This window comes from Canis lupus, chromosome 7 (genome assembly GCF_011100685.1).
Source record: "Canis lupus familiaris isolate Mischka breed German Shepherd chromosome 7, alternate assembly UU_Cfam_GSD_1.0, whole genome shotgun sequence".
Taxonomy (NCBI): Eukaryota; Metazoa; Chordata; class Mammalia; order Carnivora; family Canidae; genus Canis; species Canis lupus.
This window is the reverse complement of record NC_049228.1, coordinates 69,348,735-69,369,916: the sequence shown is the minus strand read 5'-3', so window position 1 is coordinate 69,369,916 and position 21,182 is coordinate 69,348,735. Positions and strand designations below refer to the sequence as shown.

General features: G+C 34.1%; 1 protein-coding gene and 1 long non-coding RNA gene across 4 annotated transcripts in view; one reads left to right on the top strand and one right to left on the bottom strand.

Moving 5' to 3' along the window:
• NDC80 (NDC80 kinetochore complex component) overlaps positions 1–21,182 on the bottom strand; it is a 48,903-nt gene that overhangs the window by 8,913 nt on the left and 18,808 nt on the right. For all 3 annotated transcript variants that reach the window (XM_038543704.1, XM_038543705.1, XM_038543706.1), the window contains exons 7-13: positions 20,490–20,579; positions 18,039–18,132; positions 16,723–16,829; positions 15,844–15,988; positions 12,701–12,906; positions 7,542–7,694; positions 3,618–3,707 (exon numbers count right to left, since the gene is read on the bottom strand). In XM_038543704.1, the coding sequence (XP_038399632.1) occupies positions 3,618–3,707; positions 7,542–7,694; positions 12,701–12,906; positions 15,844–15,988; positions 16,723–16,829; positions 18,039–18,132; positions 20,490–20,579 (885 nt within the window). The remainder of the gene's footprint in view (positions 1–3,617; positions 3,708–7,541; positions 7,695–12,700; positions 12,907–15,843; positions 15,989–16,722; positions 16,830–18,038; positions 18,133–20,489; positions 20,580–21,182) is intronic.
• LOC102152944 lies at positions 573–20,562 on the top strand. Its single transcript, XR_005362602.1, has 4 exons — positions 573–709; positions 4,560–4,711; positions 18,926–19,067; positions 20,085–20,562. It is a non-coding gene; the product is annotated as an uncharacterized LOC102152944 (long non-coding RNA).

The window sequence follows — 21,182 nt, the reverse complement described above, 5'->3', positions numbered from 1 at the left end:
CTTCTTCTACTACCATTCAAACCTCAATCCACAGCAATATGCTTTCTGGCTCTTCTGCTTCATGAAGTCACTTTTGCAAAGGTCACCATTAACATCTTAATTGCTAAAGTCAATGAACATCTTTCAGACTTAATCTTATTTGATATCTGAGTAACATATATAATTGCTTATCACTCCCTTCTGAAATCTCCTTCCTTGGTTTCTATGACCATGGAAGCTACTAGTTTTCTCTTTAAATCTTGGGAGGTCCTTCTAATTCTTCCTTACAGTTTCTTTTTCTGCTTGTACTTTGGATGTGGATGTTCTCCCAGGATTCTGATCTTGGCTATATTCTCATCTGGTCACTTGGGAGAGTGCTTTCATTTTCACACCTGGGAAATCTTCCAGCTTTAATTAACTGCATGCTAAGAATAACTATTTATGTCTACGTCCACACTCCAACTGCCTACAGAACATTCTCCACAATGATGTTTTAGAGATCTGAAAATCAGCATATCCTAGCCTGAAATTCTTTCTTCTAAATCCTTCTCTCATATTCTTTATCAAGGTTCTAGAACATTACCTCCAAAAGATTCTCTCCTTGACCAAATTACTTAGCTCTTTTGAACTTTATTCTGAGAGGTCAATATCTAATCAAGTCTCTCATCTTCCAACATCTTCCAGCTGATATCTGATCACCTCAGCTTGCTTTCAGCAAGAATCCTATTAGGTTGGTTTAGATAGAATCCTCCCTATCCCTAGTATTTCCTCTCTGTAATTTTTTATCCACTGATCTGCACTCTACTTCTTAGTTATAAGTTCTCATTTTTTGGAGAGGAGCCCAATCTCTCTCACCTACTATAAAACCTCTTTGTAATAGTCCTCTTGATTAAAGTCCACCTTATTTCCTTTAACAGGTGTCATGAATAATTTTTCTTTTTTTTTTTAACATCATATACCAAAGCTGGACACTTGAACATTCCTAATTTCTCTCTTTTTTAACTTTCACAACCAAATGGGCCACTAAATTACACTATTTCAATCTTTAAATCTCACTGCAATAGCCTTGGTTTGAGTTTTTACCATTTATCATTCAGGATACTGTTAGGCTTTTGAACTGTGTGCTTATAGTCTAATGTACTTCTAACCTAGCCTTCAAAATGCCAACATTGTGGGCTTACTAAAATACACAGGTATTATGTACTGACTTAAAAATCTTCAGGGACGCCTAAGTGTCTCAGTCGGTTAAGCATCCTACTCTTGATTTTGGCTCAGGTCCTGATCTCAGGGTTGTGTCCAAATGGACCACTGAACTACATTGTTTCAACTTTTCAATCTCTTTTTTCTATCCTTACTGCAATAGTTTTGGTTTGAGTTTTTACCATTTATCACTCAGGATACTGTTAGGGTTCCTAACTGTGTGCTTCTACTCTCTTTCCTTTTCTGAGCCATTTGGAGCTCTTTTCTATAATGGGATACTGCATGATTTGTTAATTGAACAAAGCCAATTAGATTTTCACATTTACTCACTTCTTTGCAAAACTAGAAATGCAGCTCTAGAAGCATTTCAAAGTTCATCTATTTTTTTTTTTTTATCAGTGCCCAAGTTTCCCTTATTTATTTTAAAAGGCTTGTAACTTAAAAAAAAAAAAATAAATAAAAGGCTTGTAACTTGTATTCTTTCCCTGTGCCTTTGAGATTTAAATGTTAAAGTACAACATCAGGGAGGTCATTCTTATCAGGAAAAAAATGAAAAAAGGAAATATTTAAAACTTAGCTTAAGCCATCCAGGCAGGCAGCTTTAACTTACTCCATCTACCAGAAAAACAACTTAGATACAAATTCTTTCTAACTAGTAACACAGAGGCCATAAGGTCTCTATTTACATCTGTCTGTATGTTTACGTGTGTCTATTATATGTGTGTATTATAGATGAGTGGTATTTTCTACCTCTGGAAGGTATTCTAAAATTTTTTGTAAAAAACTCTTAAATTGACTTAAAATAAGTGCTTAAATAAATTCAGTATTCATAAAAAGTTAAAATAAAATAGAAACTAACCCAAATACTTTCTGAATTTACGTCACCTAAGAAAATATTTAATACTAACATTAGCTTAAACTTTGTTGATTTAATTAAAATAAACTTTTCTTTCAAGTTATCAACACTGAATAAAATGCATACATACAAGTCTTATTCCACCTGGGTTTATCAATCAAATGAGTTTATGTTAACTCTTAACAAAATTTGTCAGCAAGAAAAATTAGCTTGGGATGATGGCCGATTTTGTCTAATGTCTAATGAAATTTTGGTGGGTAATCTAAACATAGTAAAAAACAAATAAATTAAATGGATGTAAATAAGATAAAAAGTTTTTAGGTGAACTTTTAAATAGTCTCTCTAAATCTTTTTGGTAACCTGGAACCTTAAAGTTTTGCTAGGTTAAGTTAAATGATGAGTTAAGTTAAATTCATTAACTATTCATATCATTTTCAAATAAGATAAAGTACTGAAACATTAATTGCTTTGGTTAAATGCTTTTGGAATATTGGTTTATCCACTTTTTACTTCCTTCTACAGAGGAACTCAAGGTATGTGGATTTACTAGTAAACGTGTTATGCCACTCTGACAAATTTTCTCTGCAAAAGCATGTTTCTAGAAATCACAAAAAAGTATTTGTCTGCTAATCCACAGAATGGTAATGTAAAAGTTTAATTTCTGACTTGTTAGATTTCATTAGAAATTAAAAATTTCTAAGGGTTAGAAATTCTAATATGTGTAATTAAAACTGCTAGAAATAATAAGGGAAAAACATCCTATGTGTGGTCAGGGTTGTATGACTGGAATGAATTATTTTTTAAAATATTTTTATTTATTTATTTGAGAGAGAGAGACTAAGACAGAGAGAGAAAGCACAAGCAAGGGGAGGGGCAGAGGGAGAAGCAGGCTCTGCTTCTCTGCTTGGCAGAGAGCCTGATGTGGGGCAGGACCCCGGGATCATGACCAGCCAAAGGCAGACTCAGGGGCCCCAAGATTGGAATGAATTTTAATTAAGTACTAGAGTTTTAATATCAAAAATAAGCCAGTACAAACTTAGAATTTGGTTTTCTTTCTATTAATAGAACAGGTTTCTTAGATTACTGGTCTACTCTTAATAAGAATTTTAAACAAAGTTTTTCTTTACTTTTAGGTAATCTGCCTAGAAAGCAAAGATTATGTTTTGTTAAAATAATTTCCTGTGTTGTTTTTAACAGGTCTTTGATTACTTAAGAAAACTGAGTCTTCTCTATTAAAGGAGCAAAGTTTCATTTAGAACTATTTAAATTTCTGTATTAGCCTGTTAAGTCTTTGTCATAAATAAAACTCAAAAGGGATATTAAATTATCTCAGGTTGAAAGAGGCAATTTTCCATTTAAAACAAGGGAAATTTACTCATTTATCATTTCCTCATCAATGTATGTGTAGCCTAGAATGTTTAAGTTACTTAAAAATTTAATTCAAATATTTCTAAGACAAGGATGTACTCAACTCTTATTTTCCATAATATCTTATTTAAAAATTTATTCCTTAGAAACTACAAACCACATTTAAGCATTAAAAATCTTTTTTTTTGCTTTTAATAATTGTTTTGTTACTTACCTGTTCTAAAGTATCTTCTAACCCCATTTTTTTATTTAGAGCTTTATTAATTTCTTCTTCAGTTTGGTTCAAGAGTTCCTTGAGTGGTACCTATAAAATACACAGGGATATGGGTTACATATGATATATGTAATTACAAAATTTCTCAGGAAGCATTTACATATTATGATAGAAGTAGCCACTTTGGAGGAAAAAAAGTGAAGCCATGATGTTTTTAAACTAAATTAACACATCATAAATAAGACAATAAAACTAATTTTTTTCTTTAAAGATTTATTCTAGAGAGAGAGAGAGAGAGAGAGATAACACAGGAGCAGGGGGAGGGGCAGAGGGCAGAATCTCAAGCAGACTTCCTGCTGAGTGTAAAGCCTGACACGGGGCTTGATATCACCACTCTGAAATCCTGACCTGAACTGAAACCAAGAGTCAGATGCTCAACCGAAGAGCTATCCAGGAGTATCAACAAAACTAATTTTCAGTGTAATTTCTGTAACTATAGAATGTAACTTGCTTTTGGTTTTGAATACTTGCAAAATCTTAGATTTGCTTATGGAGTCTGAAGATTCATTGCTATTATTTATACATTTTATAAGTACAGTTATTTTAATACAGTAGCTTTTCACTTTTTTTAAAAAGATTTTATTTATTCATGAGAGACACACAGAAAGAGGCAGAGGCACAGAGAGAGAGGCAAAGACACAGGCAGAGGGAGAAACAGACTCCCTGCAGAGAGCCCGATGAGGGACTTGATTCCAGGATTCCAGGATCAAGCCCTGAGACGAAGGCCGATGCTCAACCACTGAGCCACCCAGGTGTCCCAATATAGCTATCTCTTTTGAAAATAATTTTTGTTTTTCTCTTAATCCTTTTCAATTGTCTAATCTTACAATTATCTGCTTGTATGTCTTCTCTTTGGTATTTATTGAAATTTTTTTATAATAGCAAAAGACTTGAAACAGCAAATGTCCACCAGCAGGGACTGGTTGAATAACCTACAACAATGGGGACTTGGAGGCTGCAAAAAGAACTAGGAACATCTCGACACATTACCGCAGAGAGATCCCCAGGGTGGGTTGTTCCATGAATAATGCAAGGTAGGAGTCCAGAATAGACAAATGTTTACCAGTTTACTTAATGATAAAAGTCAGGACAGCCAGATGGAAGAGATGCATAGGGAAACGTACTTGAGAAGAGGCACAGAGTTCCCATGCCCTCTTGGTGTGCCACTCACCTGGCATCTCCACATGTTTAGCAACCTTGAAATTCTTACTGCTTACATTTCTTTTTATTTATTTATTTATTTATTTATTTATTTATTTATTTATTTATTTATTATTTTTTAAAAATTTTTTTATTTATTTATGATAGTCACAGAGAGAGAGAGAGAGAGAGAGAGAGAGAGAGGCAGAGACACAGGCAGAGGGAGAAGCAGGCTCCATGCCGGGAGCCCGATGTGGGATTCGATCCCGGGTCTCCAGGATCACGCCCTGGGCCAAAGGCAGGCGCCAAACCGCTGCGCCACCCAGGGATCCCTACATTTCTATTTATCCTCTAATTATCTTTCAACATAATATGAGTTTCTCATTATTATTTTTTTTATAGAGGTCATATTCACACTTTAAAAATGATTAAACTCGGCAGCCTGGGTGGCTCAGTGGTTTAGCCCTGCCTTCAGCCCAAGCCCAGGGTGTGATCTTGGCAACCTGGGATCGAGTCCCACGTCAGGTTCCCTGCATGGAGCCTGCTTCTCCCTCTGCCTGTGTCTCTGCCTCTCTCTCTCTGCGTCTCTCATGAATAAATAAAATAAAATCTTTAAAAAACTAAAAATGATTAAACTGAAATAATTAAGTTAAAATGAATTTAACATAAAACTACTTCTTTAAAGCATATAGTTCAGTGGCATTCTAGTACATTCAATGTTGTATAACCGCCACCTCTCACTCCAAATCATATTCATCACCAAAAGAAAACTTTGTATGTTACTATGTTTTTAGTATGTCTTTTGAAGTTATTGCTGAGTTTTAGTTTTGGCTGTTCTTTTTTTGAAAGATGAAATGCCTCTTTAAGAACTTTTCTCCAAATACTACTTATAACAGTGGGGTTATATACTTTCTGGATGCTATTCCTATTTTTATTATTCTATTATTATGTAAAACTATTTTCAGAGATCACAGAAAAACTTTTCCCTCTTTTCACAGAATGTGCATTCTTTTTGTACTGGGTAATCCTTTTTTTTTTAAAAAAAAAATATTTCATTTATTTATTCATGAGACACAGAGAGGCAGAGACCTAGGCAGAGGGAGAAGCAGGCTCCATGCAAGGAGCCTGATATGGGACTCAATCCCAGATTCTGGAATCATGCCCTGAGCCAAAGGCAGATGCTCGACCACTGAGCCACCCAGACATCCCTGGGTAATCCTTTCTACAATGATTTGATGCAGGCAATTATTTTCTTGCATCAGCATCAAACAACTCAAAATAGTAGTGTGTAAACTATATCCCTACCAGCCTGTCTCTGTCTACCTGCCTACCTAGTTATTCTTTGAGAAACAATTCAGTAAAAGACTGTTTATTGGATGAATTTTTTAAAAGATTTTATTTACTTACTTACTTACTGAGAGAGAGAGAGAGAGAGGCAGAGACACAGGAGGAGGGAGAAACAGGCTCCATGCCGGGAGCCCAATGTGGGACTCGATTCCGGGACTCCAGGATCGCGCCCTGGGCCAAAGGCAGGCGCTAAACTGCTGAGCCACCCAGGGATCCCCTGAATTTTTTTTCTATAGAAAATGAGTCTAACCCTATTTAATCAAATTCTGTTCACCAATAAACTATGATCTCTGGGAAATCAGGAGTTGGTTGTTTCTGGGTACTTCATCTTCAGCACCTAGCTGGTATAGAACATAGTATGTACTTAATAAATAATTTATTGAATGAATAATTCTGAAGGGAAAAATGCATACCTTTAGACTCTGACATGCTTTTTTTTTTTTTTTAAAGCTTTTATTTATATATTTATGAGAGACACAGAGAGAGAGGAGTGAGACAGACAAAGGCAGTGGGAGAAGCAAGCTCCTGAAAGCCCGATGAGGGACTCAATCCCAGGACCCCAGAATCACGCCATGAGCCAAAGGCAGATGCTCAACCACTGAGCCACCCAACCGCTCCCCTCACTGACATTCTTTATTCAAAACTAAGTATTTTGAAAATTGATATTTTTGAGGGAGCACTAAAATACTAAAATCTGTGAATAATTGAGAAGTTTCAACAGAACGATTTAAAAATTTTCTTCTTCAAATTACATCCTTGTCCATATTTAAAAATTTGGTGCAGATTTTTCATTATTGACTGCTGGTGTTACTTAATGCCCTATTATATTTCATGCCTTCGCACATGCCTTCATTTGTGTGCTTGTGCCTAAAGCTCTTTCCCACAGACCATCCCAATAAATACCTCATCTTTCAAGATTTCATTCTACGTCCACTACCTCTGTGGATATTTTTCTTTCCCCTCAATTCTGGCAAGAATTGATCTCAATACCATAGCTTATAAACATTTCTAATAAAGCACATACATAGCAATGATTTATTTATATCTCTCTTTCTCTGAGGGGACAAGTAGCAACTTAAGAGCACAGGTAATTTTTCTCTTTATAATCCTAGTGTCTATATTAAATATAATCAAAATTTCTTTTGGTTAGTTGAGTAAATAAAGTAAGGAGAGAGGAAAAGGCTTTATAGTTCAAAGAGGACGGTACAATAGAGAGAATTTAAGTACCAAAAAGAAAGTAGATTAAAAATTTCAGTGTTTTATTTCTATGTTCAGTCCTCAGTTATGAACATGCTGAAGTTTAAACTCTTATAAATAAATGAACAAGACATCAGTCATATCATTTAAAAATCTTTTGAAGTACTCATGATTACTTACATAAACTTGAGCTCTGTATTTGACAAGGCAGTTGGCACCAGCTTCAGGATTAAACTTAATTTCAAAGTCATAACCTTTGGAATTTTCAGCACCCTTAGGGATAAGTTTTAATTTTCTGGCCAACTTGTGATACTCTGATAATTGTGTTTCAATCTGTAAGAAGAGAATACAAAAAGAAATGTTAAAGTAAACCGAAGAGTCCCATTCCATAAGGTTTTCAAATAGCATTTCTGCAATTATACATAAAAATTATATGTATTTTACGGTAGTTTAGTAATTTGGTTTATTTCAGTAGTAAAGGTGGTGGTTTTAAAATACAAAGAATGAAAGATTTTATTCACACTAAATTTGTAGGATAATTTAAAGACGGTAATTAATTAGTAAGCAATATACTACTGTTCTTTCATTTACCAAATAGTTTGGAACAAGAATCTATATTCAGGTATTAACTAAAACTTACTTTTTAAAGTGTCAGAGAAATTATGAAACAAAGTAAACCTTAATATTGTCAATTTACAAAATTAAACATTTCATTTATCCAAAATAAGTGAAATGCAATCATTTAAGTCACATATGTTATTTTAACAAAAATATTTCAATAACACAATTCCATATTTCCTGGTCTGCTTTCCTTTCAGGGCTCTGTTCAAATTACATCATCAAAAAAAGGCTTTTCCTCTAATATAGCACCCTGATTTTCTCAATCCTCTTATTTTTATTCATAACACTTATTACTAATTTAATACACACATAATTTGTTGTTTTCTAGCCACAAAATTGAACACTTCAAGTGAAAGAATGCAATGGGGGAAGAACATTCTTTGGAACTTGCTTAATTTGTAATTTCCAAAAATTTAAAGCTCCTAAAAGCAATATTACTTATATATTACATTTAAGATTTTACCTATCATCCATCTATCTATCTATCTATCTATCTATCTATCTATCTATCTATCTATCTATCATCTAATCTATTTATCATTCTATCCATCCATCCATCAATCCATCCATCCATGTAATTTCTACATCTAACATGGGGCTCAAACTCATGACTCCAAGATCAAGAGTCACAAAATCTTCAGACTGAGTCAGCCAGGTGCCACTCATTTAACATTTCTTACTAATGAATCAGGAAATAATTTCAACTACTCTAATTATAATATAGCTTTCTAGGGATTACTAAGATGTGTAGCTGTTTGTCCTTAATAAATGGTTTTACATGTAGTTGCTTCTGTTCTTCACTAGCATTTTATTTCTCTAAATGAAAACAGTTTTTACAAGCCCATGCACTTTACCATGTCTAACTGCACGGAGAGCAAATGTGTGACACATTTTTTTCTTCCTACAACTAATTCAGACAGTGAAAACTGATCATATATTTTCCTAATGAGCAGATGCAGGCTCAATGTTTACCTCAACATAGAGATCCAGAAGGCTACTACCAGTCAGAGATGGCATGTGGAATAAAAATCAGTCCAGAAAAAAAAGATAGATACAATGTTTATATTAAACTTTTGTATTCTACTATCATTCTTTTTTTTTTTTTAAAGATTTATTTATTTATTCATGATAGAGAGAGAGAGAGAGAGAGAGAGGCAGAGACACAGGCAGAGGGAGAAGCAGGCTCCATGCAGGGAGCCCGACATGGGCCTCGATCCCGGGACTCCTGGATCGCGCCCTGGGCCACAGGCAGGCGCCAAACCGCCGAGCCACCCAGGGATCCCCTCTACTATCATTCTTTAATCTTTCTCTTACCTAGTATGTACTCTAAGGTTTTCTTCTCACTGTATATGGCCTACTCTGTCCCTAACCAAATCACTGCTTACTTATTTCCCACATAATTTTCTTCTTTCAGCCTCATCTTCCCAAATAAAGAATAGCATTTACATGGCTAATTTTAGCTAGCTATAAACTCAGGAGTTCACCTGGTCCAGAGATTCATAACTTCTCCCTTCCCAAACAGTGCTTCAGAGATAAAATATATTAATTAACGTTTGTTGAAGGAACTCATTTCAGATTCACTGATGTAGTTTATCCACACCTCATTTTATTAATAAGGAAATCAAAGCTACGAGAGGTTAGATAACATGCTGAGTCCTCACAGGTATATGATGGCAAATCCAGATTTAAAATATAGGTTACCAAAGTCTAGGTTCAAAGACTTTTAGGATCACCAGTATAGTCTACTTCTTTTTTTTTTTTTAATTAAAAAAATTTTTTTTTACAGTCTATTTCTTATAAATGTCTATGTTTCTCCTTAATACACAAGAGATTACCTAGAGGGTTAGGATGAGAGAGTAAAGATAGTCAAAGCAAAGCAAAAGTATGGTGAAACAGGCCTAAAAAGGAGGCAGCGTTTACTGCTCATGCTGAACTGTCCTTTCCATGAAAAATTACATGTATAGGTGTGTAAAATACAAAATTTTAAAAATGCAACACAGTTAAAAATTAGAAATAATCTGTATTATGCCTACTTTATAAGGTGACCAGGATGAAAAATCAATACTGTCCCTTTGGGCAGAAACAGCTGATTTGTTTGAACTATTTTTTTCATTTTAACATAGTGATAAGTATTTATAAGAAATGATGTGCTAAGGAAAGTGCTGGAAGTAATAGGACAAAAAACCCCATTACCTTTGGAGCAAAACAGAAACTAAATTTTTCTCAGTGAGGTATAAATTTTAGTACTATACCTACAATAAACAAACATTATAACTGAAAATACTAGAGGAGAAAACTTCAAAACTTAATTTTGAAACTATTTTTTCTGTTGAAAAAAAAAAAAGATAGCCCTTTGGAAGACATGTTTTATTGCCTGTTCTTAAAAAAGTCTTGATTTACATAACTTTTCTTAGGAATGCAATATAGTGTATATAGCAGAAAAGATAACTTTGGAATTATCTGATAGGAAAATATTATTTGGTCCCTAGACAACCTGTTAACTTATTGTTTTAGAATACATTGGTGTTATGATCATGATTATGCTAAATCATTAAGAAAAAGTTCATGTCTACTGAGAGCTACATTAAAAAGAAAGAGTAAATAGTGCATAGCTAGCAAGGCAGTATAGAACATTTAAAAGGGATTGCCAACAAAAATAAGGATCAACTTTAATTATCTAGAAATTCATATGGTCAGTGAGCCTACTTTCTTAACAATGTTGGCTAAAAGGATACTATACTATCTATAAAACTGAAATGAAGTCAAATAATTTGGTTCTAGTGAAGGTCACTAGTGACTGCTGTTACCAAATCTGAGAGAAAATTTTAAATCCTGTTATTGCATTTGACACTGCTCACTCCTTCCTGACTTCCTTTCTCAGCTTCTATCTTCTTGAACTCTCTTGTTAGTCCTCAGTTTCTTTTAGTCCACTCTTAAGGGACCTTTGCCCACTTTAAGATGCTAGTGCTCCCTTCTTCCTATGCGTTTTTCCTTGGTGAATTCATCTACCCTTGTGGCTTCAATCACAATACATACTGATTTTTCTTAATCTACATTGCAAACACACATATTGTTTGCTCAGGTTCAGACTCACAGAACAACAGCTTATTAGATATTCTCACTTGGATGCCGCATGGACCTAACAGGTCTAGCATACTATCTCTATGCCTGATTTCTATTCTATTTTGGAGTAAGTGGTACTATTGCTTGCCCCATTGCCCAAGCCAGACACTATGAATACACCCCTTTTCTTTCATCAAGTCTTATTCACTCTACCTCCTAACTAGTCAGGATCTACCCATTTCTTTGAGCACTATCTAAATTCAGCTCATAACTTGTCACCACATTACTGCCACATATCTTTATCTGTTTTGTTTCCTTCCAATCCATTTTTCCCATGACCAAAAATGAGATCTTTCTGAAACGTAGTATGTGATTAAAAAAATTTTTTTTAAAAAAGATTTTTATTTATTTGAGAGGGAAAGTGAGAGAATGAGCAGGGAGAGGGAGAAGCAGGCTCCTTCTTGACATGGGGCTCAATCTCATGACCTGAGCTGAAGGCAGATACTTAACCTCTTGAGCCACTCAGGCACCCCTGTTTAAAAATCTTGAGGGCTTCTTGGAGCTTTCAGGATAAAGTCCAAACTTTTAAATATGAAAAGAATCTTTATGGTCTGCTCTGAGCTTTTTCTCGAGTCTTCTCTTCTGCTGTGCCATATCCCTCACTATTAAACTACAGCCATATGAAAAGATTCTGATGCCAGAATACAACATGCTATTTGCTCTCTGGGCCTTCCCATATACTTCTTCGTTTGCTGAATCCTCTACCTTTGCCAAGATAATTCTTTTTTTTTTTTTTTAAAGTAGACTAGTGGTTCCAGGGGTTGGGGGAGGGGAGAGTGAGGAGTTCTTTAATGGGGAAAGAGTTTCTTTTTTTTTTCTCTTTAAGATTTTATTTATTTATTTATGAGAGACACAGAGAAGCAGAGACATATGCAGAGGGATAAACAGGCTCCTCGCAGGGAGCCTGATGCAGGACTCAATCCCCAGATCCAGGATCAGGACCTGAGCTGAAGGCAGACGCTCAATTGCTGAGCCACCCAGGAGTCCCTGCCAAGATAACTCTTACTTATACTCCCCAATTCAGTTCAAGTGTTACCTCCTCAAGGAAACCTTTCTAAAAATCACCTCATATATCTCCCTGAGACAAAAACACTACATTTGGGTTAGGTATACTATATGCTTTCTCAATACCCTGTGGAAACATCTTTAGAGGTGTGATCTCTTGGTAGAAAAATATCAACTAGATCAGAAGTTTCTTGAGAGGAGAGTCTGTCTTTTTATTCTTCTAAGCTCAGCATGGGAAGTGGCACACAGCAGATGTTAATTAAATGTTTGACTAGTGAATAGGTAAATGAAGAATTGACTCATACCCTCTTCTAGAAGGCATGTGATTTATGAAAATTATTTTCATGGACTTAGAGATCTTTTTGCTTTTTTCTTGGTTTACTACTAAAAATTACAGGCTACCTTAAATATGATTGAGAGAAATTGGGGTGTTATTGAATTGACATAAAGGGATAAGTGTGTTTTAGTAAAATATCAATGCTAAAAAGTTTTACTTCTTTAGCCAATTTATTCTACCCAGTTTTTCTTAATAGGGATAGACCTTTATGATGTCAGCTCTAAGTTGCCACTCTGGAAATGATATGACATACCGCCTCCTTGCCTCTGGCATATTTTAGCTCTTCATTCCACAGCTGCTGTTGTTCAGCCTCCAGGTCTTTGGTTAATTTATTAATGGTCTGCTGCAATTCATTTCTTTCATGATTTATTCTCTCGATGTCTGCAACTGAGTACTTCTGGTTATCAACAATATTCTGTAGGCGGGTATTCTCCTGTTTCATTGTTTCATATTCTAGTTCTGCATTAAAACAAATTTGTTAAGTTTTTCAATTCCTACAAAGAAATTGAGGCCATTATTTATTTTTAAAACATCACTGAGCCATTTTAAAATAAAATTTTTTTTTTTTTAATTTTGTCTTTACACCTAATGTCTTTAACTTACAACCCCAATATCAAGAGTCAAATGCTCTACCAACTGAGCCAGTCAGGCACCTGGATGCCATTATTTAATAAAGTTGATTAAGACGTCTAAATTTCCAAGTTATGTACATGTATATTTTTCTCTTCTCTTTTTGGAGATGATCCTATTTGATCCCACTTTGTTAATAACATTGCTGAAAGATGATACAATTAAAGTTTTATGTTAGAAACTTACTTCCCTATTGGCTCGCATGACTTTCAGAAAGTGCTACATAAAAAAAAATGACCCCAGACTTAATGACTGGATTGAGAATTATTACACTTAAAAGGGATAGTCTGCCAATGCTCAGTTCAAATGCTTTTAATACGCCAGTATGATTCTCTGCAATAAGTCAGAAAACATACAAATTTTTCACAAACATAAAAATATTTATATCAAATACATCACTTTATTATTTCACTGACATTCTCAGTAGTTTGATCAGATAATAACTAACTATAGTGGTTAAGTTCTTGCTCTATTTACCAAAACTTGTTTTTTTAAAAAGATTTATTTATTTGACAGAGAGAGTGAGAGCACAGGTAGGAGAGGCAGGGGGAAAGACAGAGAGAGAGAGAATCTCAGACTCCATGCTTAGCATGGAGCCTGATGTGGAGCTTGATCCCAGGACCCTAAAATCATGATCTGAGTTAAAACTAAGAGTTGGACACTTAACCAACTACATCACCAAGATTAAGAAGCAAAAATGACTATATTATTATACTAAGATAATGGTATTTAGAAACAGCAAATGATCAAATGATCACGCAAAGGGGCAAGAAAATTTATCAAACTTAAAAATATTTTGGATTATATAGAATGGTGTTTCCCAACCTTTTGTTATTTGTAGCTTACAAAGAATATGATAGTACTTTTAAGCTGGTTGGGATAGATGGATGAGAACTCACATGACCAAAGGGGCCAAGACAATCATCCCATGGGCTGACATGGTCAAGATCTTGGCTTTGTTATAATTCATTTGTAGCACTGTATTTGGAAACCTCTACACTTGAGCTCAAAATAAATTAATAGTTGAAGTAAAACTTTATACATTTATCATAGCACAAAAAAATCCACAATGTATAATATCCATATAGTTTAAATAGGTCTTTCATTCTTGGCCATGAATGACTAAATAATCATGAAAGTTAAAATACTCAGAATAAAAACATCTTAGGTTAAGTTATCAAATTATTATCTCAAACTAAATCAATCTGGAATGGCAAATGATTGCTAAAGTATCTCTCTCACCTCTTCAGCTTGAAATTATTGGGGAAAATTCTCACAAGAAAAGTCAGAAGTATGACAATTCTCTTAAATGCTAATGAGAAAGAGAATATTATAAAGTATTGATTTAACTGCATTACAAATATTGCTATAATAAAAATTAGTCTATCACATCATCATGTAGAACAAACATTGGGGCTAATGTAAATAATTTAAAGGCTTGGTTTATAGTAAATCAAATATATGTAATCAGAGTTATTTGGAAAAAAAATAAGCTGATTTGACAAATACTCCATATAATTATTATCCTTGACTTGACAGATGGTTAATACTACATATACTAAGCATTAAATCAAATATCCTAAGGACCTAGGACTATCTATAGAAATCCTATGTGGGATAGACATAGCCTAAAAACCCTATAAGAATAAAACTGAAGCAGCCAAACACCCAGAAAAATACTACAGTAGGTCCACTGAGTTATTCATTTTGTAAAGTGCCATCCAATGGCCCTGCAATGTATGGATACTTTCCTTTGCTCTCCTGCTGGCAGTACAGAAATATAATCCATAGCTTACAGTATCTTACAGTAAGATAACAGTACCTTACAGTTTTATGATTATGACTGATATATGCTTATGAAAAACAAGGTTAAGAACACACATGATATAAACACACTTTCTTTAATTGGGCTTCTGCTTCCATGGAACTGTAGTACTTCTGTCTTTCCAAGTTACTTTTCTCCCAAGTGGCTTAGGAGGAGTGATGGAGGATAAGACCAATTGTAGCAGACTAAAGCCAGTAGAGGTTTAAGAATCTGGCTTGTTAATTATAAGGTGGAATAGAATATTCATTTATATCAGGCAGCATATGTTTTTAGGTTAGGTCCCTCTTGGCTTTAAAATATCAGACATGTAAAAAAAAAAATATATCAGACACATGAAAACATGTTAGAAGGTGTAGTAGGTTGAATAATGGTCACTCAAGCATATGAAATTCTAATTAATGGGATTTGTAAATATTTCCTTATTGGAAAAGAGGCTTTCACAGATATGATTACGTTAAATATTTTGAGGTGAGATTACCCTGGATTATCTAGTGGGTCTTAAATGCCATCATAAGTGTCCTTAAAAGACAGAGCTGAGAGAAATGGACACAAACAAAAGAGAAGACCCACGAATAGAAAAAAGGTAATGTGAGGATGAGGGCAGAAATTGGAGTGACATGTCCAAAAGTTCAGGAATGCTATCAGATAACAGAAGGTGGGCAAGACATGGGATGAGTTCTCTGTGCTAAAATGTGGACTTCTGGCCCTTAGAACTGTGAGTGAACAAATTTCTGTTGTTCCACCAAATTTGTGGTATTTTTCTACAGCAGCCTCAGAAAACTAATACATGTAGAAGGCACTGAAAACTTGGTAGCCTGCTATAGCCATTCACCATTAAAGGAAAAATGATTTGGATGACAAAGCTGTCTCTGTATATGATAAATCCCAAGCAGGTCCCCATTTCAGTTTGAATATCCTCTTTTAGCATTGATTGTACTTACCTACTCTAGAAATTTCTTCATCAAGACCATTCAATTTCTGGTCAAGAATTGCTGAATGAGACTCCAAATTGTTCATGTATGCCTGATATTTTTGAACATCTGCTTGTAAGGAAGTTTTCAGTTTTCTCAATGACTCTAGACGATTCTTTAAAAGAAAAGAACATATTATTCTAATTGACAACCATTCCATACTTTACTTGAAAGTAACACAGTATTATTTAAATTCATCTTAGAGAAAGGTGTATTAGCATTTCCTTTCCCTTTTAGAAGGAGCCAAAGAACTAAAAGGGAACTTTGCTGTTATTACCTAATTAAGATGATACACTTTTCAGGAAGTCAGTTGGGATACAAAAAGCCAAGGGCCAGAATGAAAAAGCACAAACATTTAAGATCTGATATTTTATAAAACAGTCTAGGCATTTCAATAATATAATTCACAAAATAAAATTAGGTATCTGCATATTATTTAGCTTTTAGAAAACCCTTAGAATACAATATGTTATATAAAGCCACTTATCACCATTCCCTTTTCACTAACTACATAACTCAGGGCTTCTTGTAAATATTGTTCCCTAGAGGTGTGTAACATGGAGACCTTGTTCAAAAGATCTTTTTAGTCTTATGTAAATAGGTAAGATTCTTTCATCATATTCTGAACACCATTAGTTCAAGACTGATAGATCACAAGGGAAAACAAAGCTCTAGAGATAACAAACATGTTTTCATGGGGAGGTCTGTCCTATGTAAAAAAAAAAAAAAAGAACTTTTAAGATGCTTTTTTTTTTTTTTTTTGATAAATAGCTGATATCCTCTAAGGAGATCCAAGAGTTCAAAAGAGCTAAGTATATAAGCCTATCAATGATAAGCATGTTTACTAACCGGTTCTTTTTCTCTTTCTTGTTCCAATCTTGCAATTTGTTCATTCAATGCTTTATTTTTTGCTGCTAGTGACTCCAGCTTAGAAGCATCTACATTAAATAAATCCTCTGGAGAGAAAACCCCAAAACTTAGTTAAGATCTCAATTCTGCCTATAAACATTTTCCCCCAGTTCACCATTGATCGCGCTTTCCCTTTATTTCCTTCTTAGTCTCTGCTCAAAACGCTACCAGTGAAGGATATCCTCTCTAAAATAGCAAACCTTTCCCTTCATTACACAGTCTGCCCTCTTATCTTGCTTTATTTTTCTTCATAGCACTTATCATCCTTTGACTTAGAGTTGCTTATTTATTATCTCTAGTAGAGGTAATCTCATAGGGCACGGATTTTCTATCGCTTATTCATTACTGTATCCTCTGTGCCTGAATAGTGGCTTGCCCACTGTAGGTATGTAATATTGTCTGAATAAATGAATTCACTAAATGCTTTTTATACTAGATCACTATGAATTTTCCTCTTTTAAAATGAAACTTCATTTACATCCCTTTCTTATGTGGACAAGCTGAAATTGTCCTTATTATTTCAGGGAGATACGTCCAATGGGAATATATGGGAAATGCTTTTGCCTTTTGTGCCAATAATGGCAAGGCGATACTCTACCATTTTGATTGATTTCATTAGAGAAATAGTTTTACACATCTTATATGTTTTACCCACCACTCATTTTACATCTAAGACTATTTCAATAAAAAGAAAAAAAAAGTAAAATAATTCCTCTGGAACATTTTAAAGTTAGCAAGTATATATTGAATGTCACTAGGTTGTAAAAGAGTGGAAACATAAAGAATTTCTTTCTTCAGAAATATAATGGTCCATTAACTGCTTACCACATATTTTGAAAGGACCTTAGATCTTTTGACTAATTAGCACTTTAATTTCTCGAACAGTAGAGCTAGAATATTATAGGAATATCACAGGAATAACATTTGCTGTTTATCTTCTGTGTTTCTGGTAGTGTGTTTGATACTTTATGTACATGGCCACATAATCCTTGCAAAACTTCGTGAGGTTAAGTAATTTGTTAAGGTCACATAACCAGGAAAGGATTTTGCCTCAGACTGACTTCAACATTGGTATTCTTTCTGCTTAACTATCACTTCTCTCCATCAAAGAAACAATGAAGATGAAAATTAGTAGGCATCAAGATACATTTAGAGTAGCTCATATAAATGTTGGGTGTAGTAAAATAAGCTACAACTCCATGAACAGAGTTTAATACATGACTAATAGCAAGCACACTAGTAATGAGAACACTTACTCAGCTTTGACTGCAACTCTGCATTCATCTCTTCAAAACTGTCAGCACCAGTCATGAAACTCTCATAGCATTTTATGGTGTAGTCCAAAAACAGCTGATTGGGTTAAGCAGATTTAAAACAAAGCTATTATTCTCTATTTAGTTTGTTCCATTTTTCTAAGTGGAAATTTGAATTTGAATTAAAACAAGTCAGGAATACTAGTTATATGAATTCCTATAAACGAGATACAAACCTAGTATATATCATTAATTATGCTGCACAGACTTACTCAGTCTGCTACTTCCAATGTGATGAGGATAGAAAGAACACAAATTTAGATAATGGTGATAATTAGTAAAGAGTAAAGAAACATATCTTCAGAATTTTGAGGTCAAACAACAGAAGCTTATTAATAAACATAAACATAAAATCTTTAGGGACAGATTATCCTTATGAATGAACCTTATGAAAAACTCATGAACTGATGATCATCTTAGTCCAATTAAACTGACAAAGTCTAGCTATGAAAATCAGAATGAAGGCTATAGTTACACAGTAATTTCAGTCTAAATAAATGGCTTGGTTTGTAGAGATCTAAATAGTAGAATATTGTCATTTTTAATATTTATCCAAGAAAAAGTAACACTGTATTTTGCAGTTATGAGGTGTTTTGGTCACTGAAGATGCATGCTTTGTTAGGATGTGAGAATGGCGGATCAGAATTTTCCAAAGCCTAGATGAAATAAATATCTCCCAATTCCCTTTGTGCTGATTCTCTGCTAACTAAGTAACCTCTCTATTACTTGGTTGATATGTAAAGGGTACTCTGAAGAGGCAGTATGAGTCTTCCTGTAACTGGAAAGGTAAACCACTGATGATAAATTAATATATTTTCATTCTATTTCAGATCAGTCTCTTGTGAATTTGGTGACCGTGAATTAGTTTCTTTAAGTTTGGTCAATATTGATTTTGCAGATTAAAAAAACAAAATTAAGCTTCTGCAACCAAATGCTCTGCCACTACCAAACTGAGTTTCTGGATCCACAAAGGTGAGGCTCAGAATCTGGTGAATCTGGATACTTTGAAAACCCTCTTTAATTTATAATAGCACTTTATAATTTCCAAAGTGCTGCTCAGTATATTGTCATTTGAAATAATAGCTAAAATAACAAGAATAACTTTTACTGCTGTAACCTTTAGGATAAATGTCAAAAACTTAAATATCTAATAAGTGTTAAAATTGTATTTGGCTGAAAAATGAGGTAGAGATAAATCTAGTCCAGTACACATACTGCAACATAGGAGGAGAATTCTCTCAAGAGTATGATCAAAGGCTTTCTAACAGCTTTTCCAGCAGGGGTCAATCCTGAAGTAGTAAAAGGTATGGTTTACTCCCTGTTTAAAAGGAAAAAAAGCAATGATACCTCTTTGAACTATTTCCCAGGTAGTAATAAAAAAATGAAACTGAAGTTTCTTGCCACTTTCTTTTTATGTCAAATGCTCCAAAGAATGTAGATTAGAATTAGCATAGAAAATGGTTTTCCTTCTTAGGGACCTGCATGGTGATCGATCTTTTACATGTGCTTGGCACATTAATGTTTAATATCAGTATTATAAATCTATTCCTTGGAGTTGGTATTTCCTCTATTTAGACATGTAAATTTGCTTATTTTAGGAAATACGGTGGAGTTACTTACATAGTTTAGGCTCCAATAAAGTATGGCTTGGGAACCGATTTAGATCATGTTTACACTTTTACCTCAATCCCTTTTGGACGTGGTAACTCAGATCTAAGTGGTAATATGCCTGACTAAAAAGGCCAAAACAAAACAACCTACATGTAATATCTTAAGACTCAAAGACTTATAGTTTCTATTGACAAATAATTATATTAGACTTATGTTGCCAGTATTGATAACTTCATTCTAAAAGGTAGGCAAGAAATGTTACATCTATAAATAAAACAATAATGTGTTATGATTTAATTATAATTTTCTTGCATTTTTTACTTAGTTAACATTTTATTTATTTATACTTATTTTGTGAAAATGATTTATTTATTTTAGAGAGACAGCATGAAGCATGAGCACAAGTGCACTGCTACACATGCTGGAGGAGGGGCAGAGGGGGAGAGGGCGAGAGTCTCAAGCCGATTCTGCACTGAGCATGGAGCCAGATGTGGAGCTCAACTCCATGACCTTGAGATCATGACTTGAGCCGAAACCAAGAGTTGGATGCTTAACTGTCACCCAAGTGCCCCACTTATATAACATTTTAAATTTCTACACCTATTTAATTTTAAGAAACTACAATGTGATTTCAAGAATAAATCTATTAATATCTAAAAGATTCAATTTTAGAAGTTTTTCAGGAAGCAAAAAGACAAACACTACAAAAGACTATACTAATTTCAACAGTGACAAAGTTAATAATATCAAGATAATGCTAATGTTTGTGGTAATGTAAGATACCTTATTGTGCATAATTCCATCTTCAGTTTCTTCTCCCCAAGGCTGTCCATCATCAAACAAAGGTGAGCTTTCTTTCATGGCATTATGTAACTAATAAGTATACAAATAATATATTTAAGTTGATGAAGTATGAAAAAAATGTACAGCTTTTATGTTTGTCACATTTGTTTTAGCGTAATTTTTAACGCATTTACATTACTCTATGACTGAAAATCTCAAGAGGTCATTTCATTGAGCATCAAAATGTAATGTTTTTGATATGTTAGTAACTAAATCCATTAGGATTAAAAAAGGATTCAATTTTAGAAAGGATGGATTCCATATTTAGTTCTATAAAATAGGCTTTTTTTTTTTTTTTAAGATTTTATTTACTTAGTCATGAGAGATACAGAGAAAGGCAGAGACACAGGCAGAGGGAGAAGTAGGCTCCCTGCTTCCTGCCCGATGCGGGACTCAATCCCTGGACTCTGGGATCATGCCCCGAGCTGTAGGCAGATGTTTAGCCACTGAGCTACCTAGGTGTCCCAAATATGCTGATCTTTATGCTGCTATTAATTCATTGAGAGCATATACACACATTTTAATGAAACTCTGATAATCTAAAAAAAAAAAAAAATTGCCACATAAAAGGTAAACCAAAAAATTATTTCTTTTAATGAATTCAAGTTTGGTATTTAAAAGTTATCCACAGGT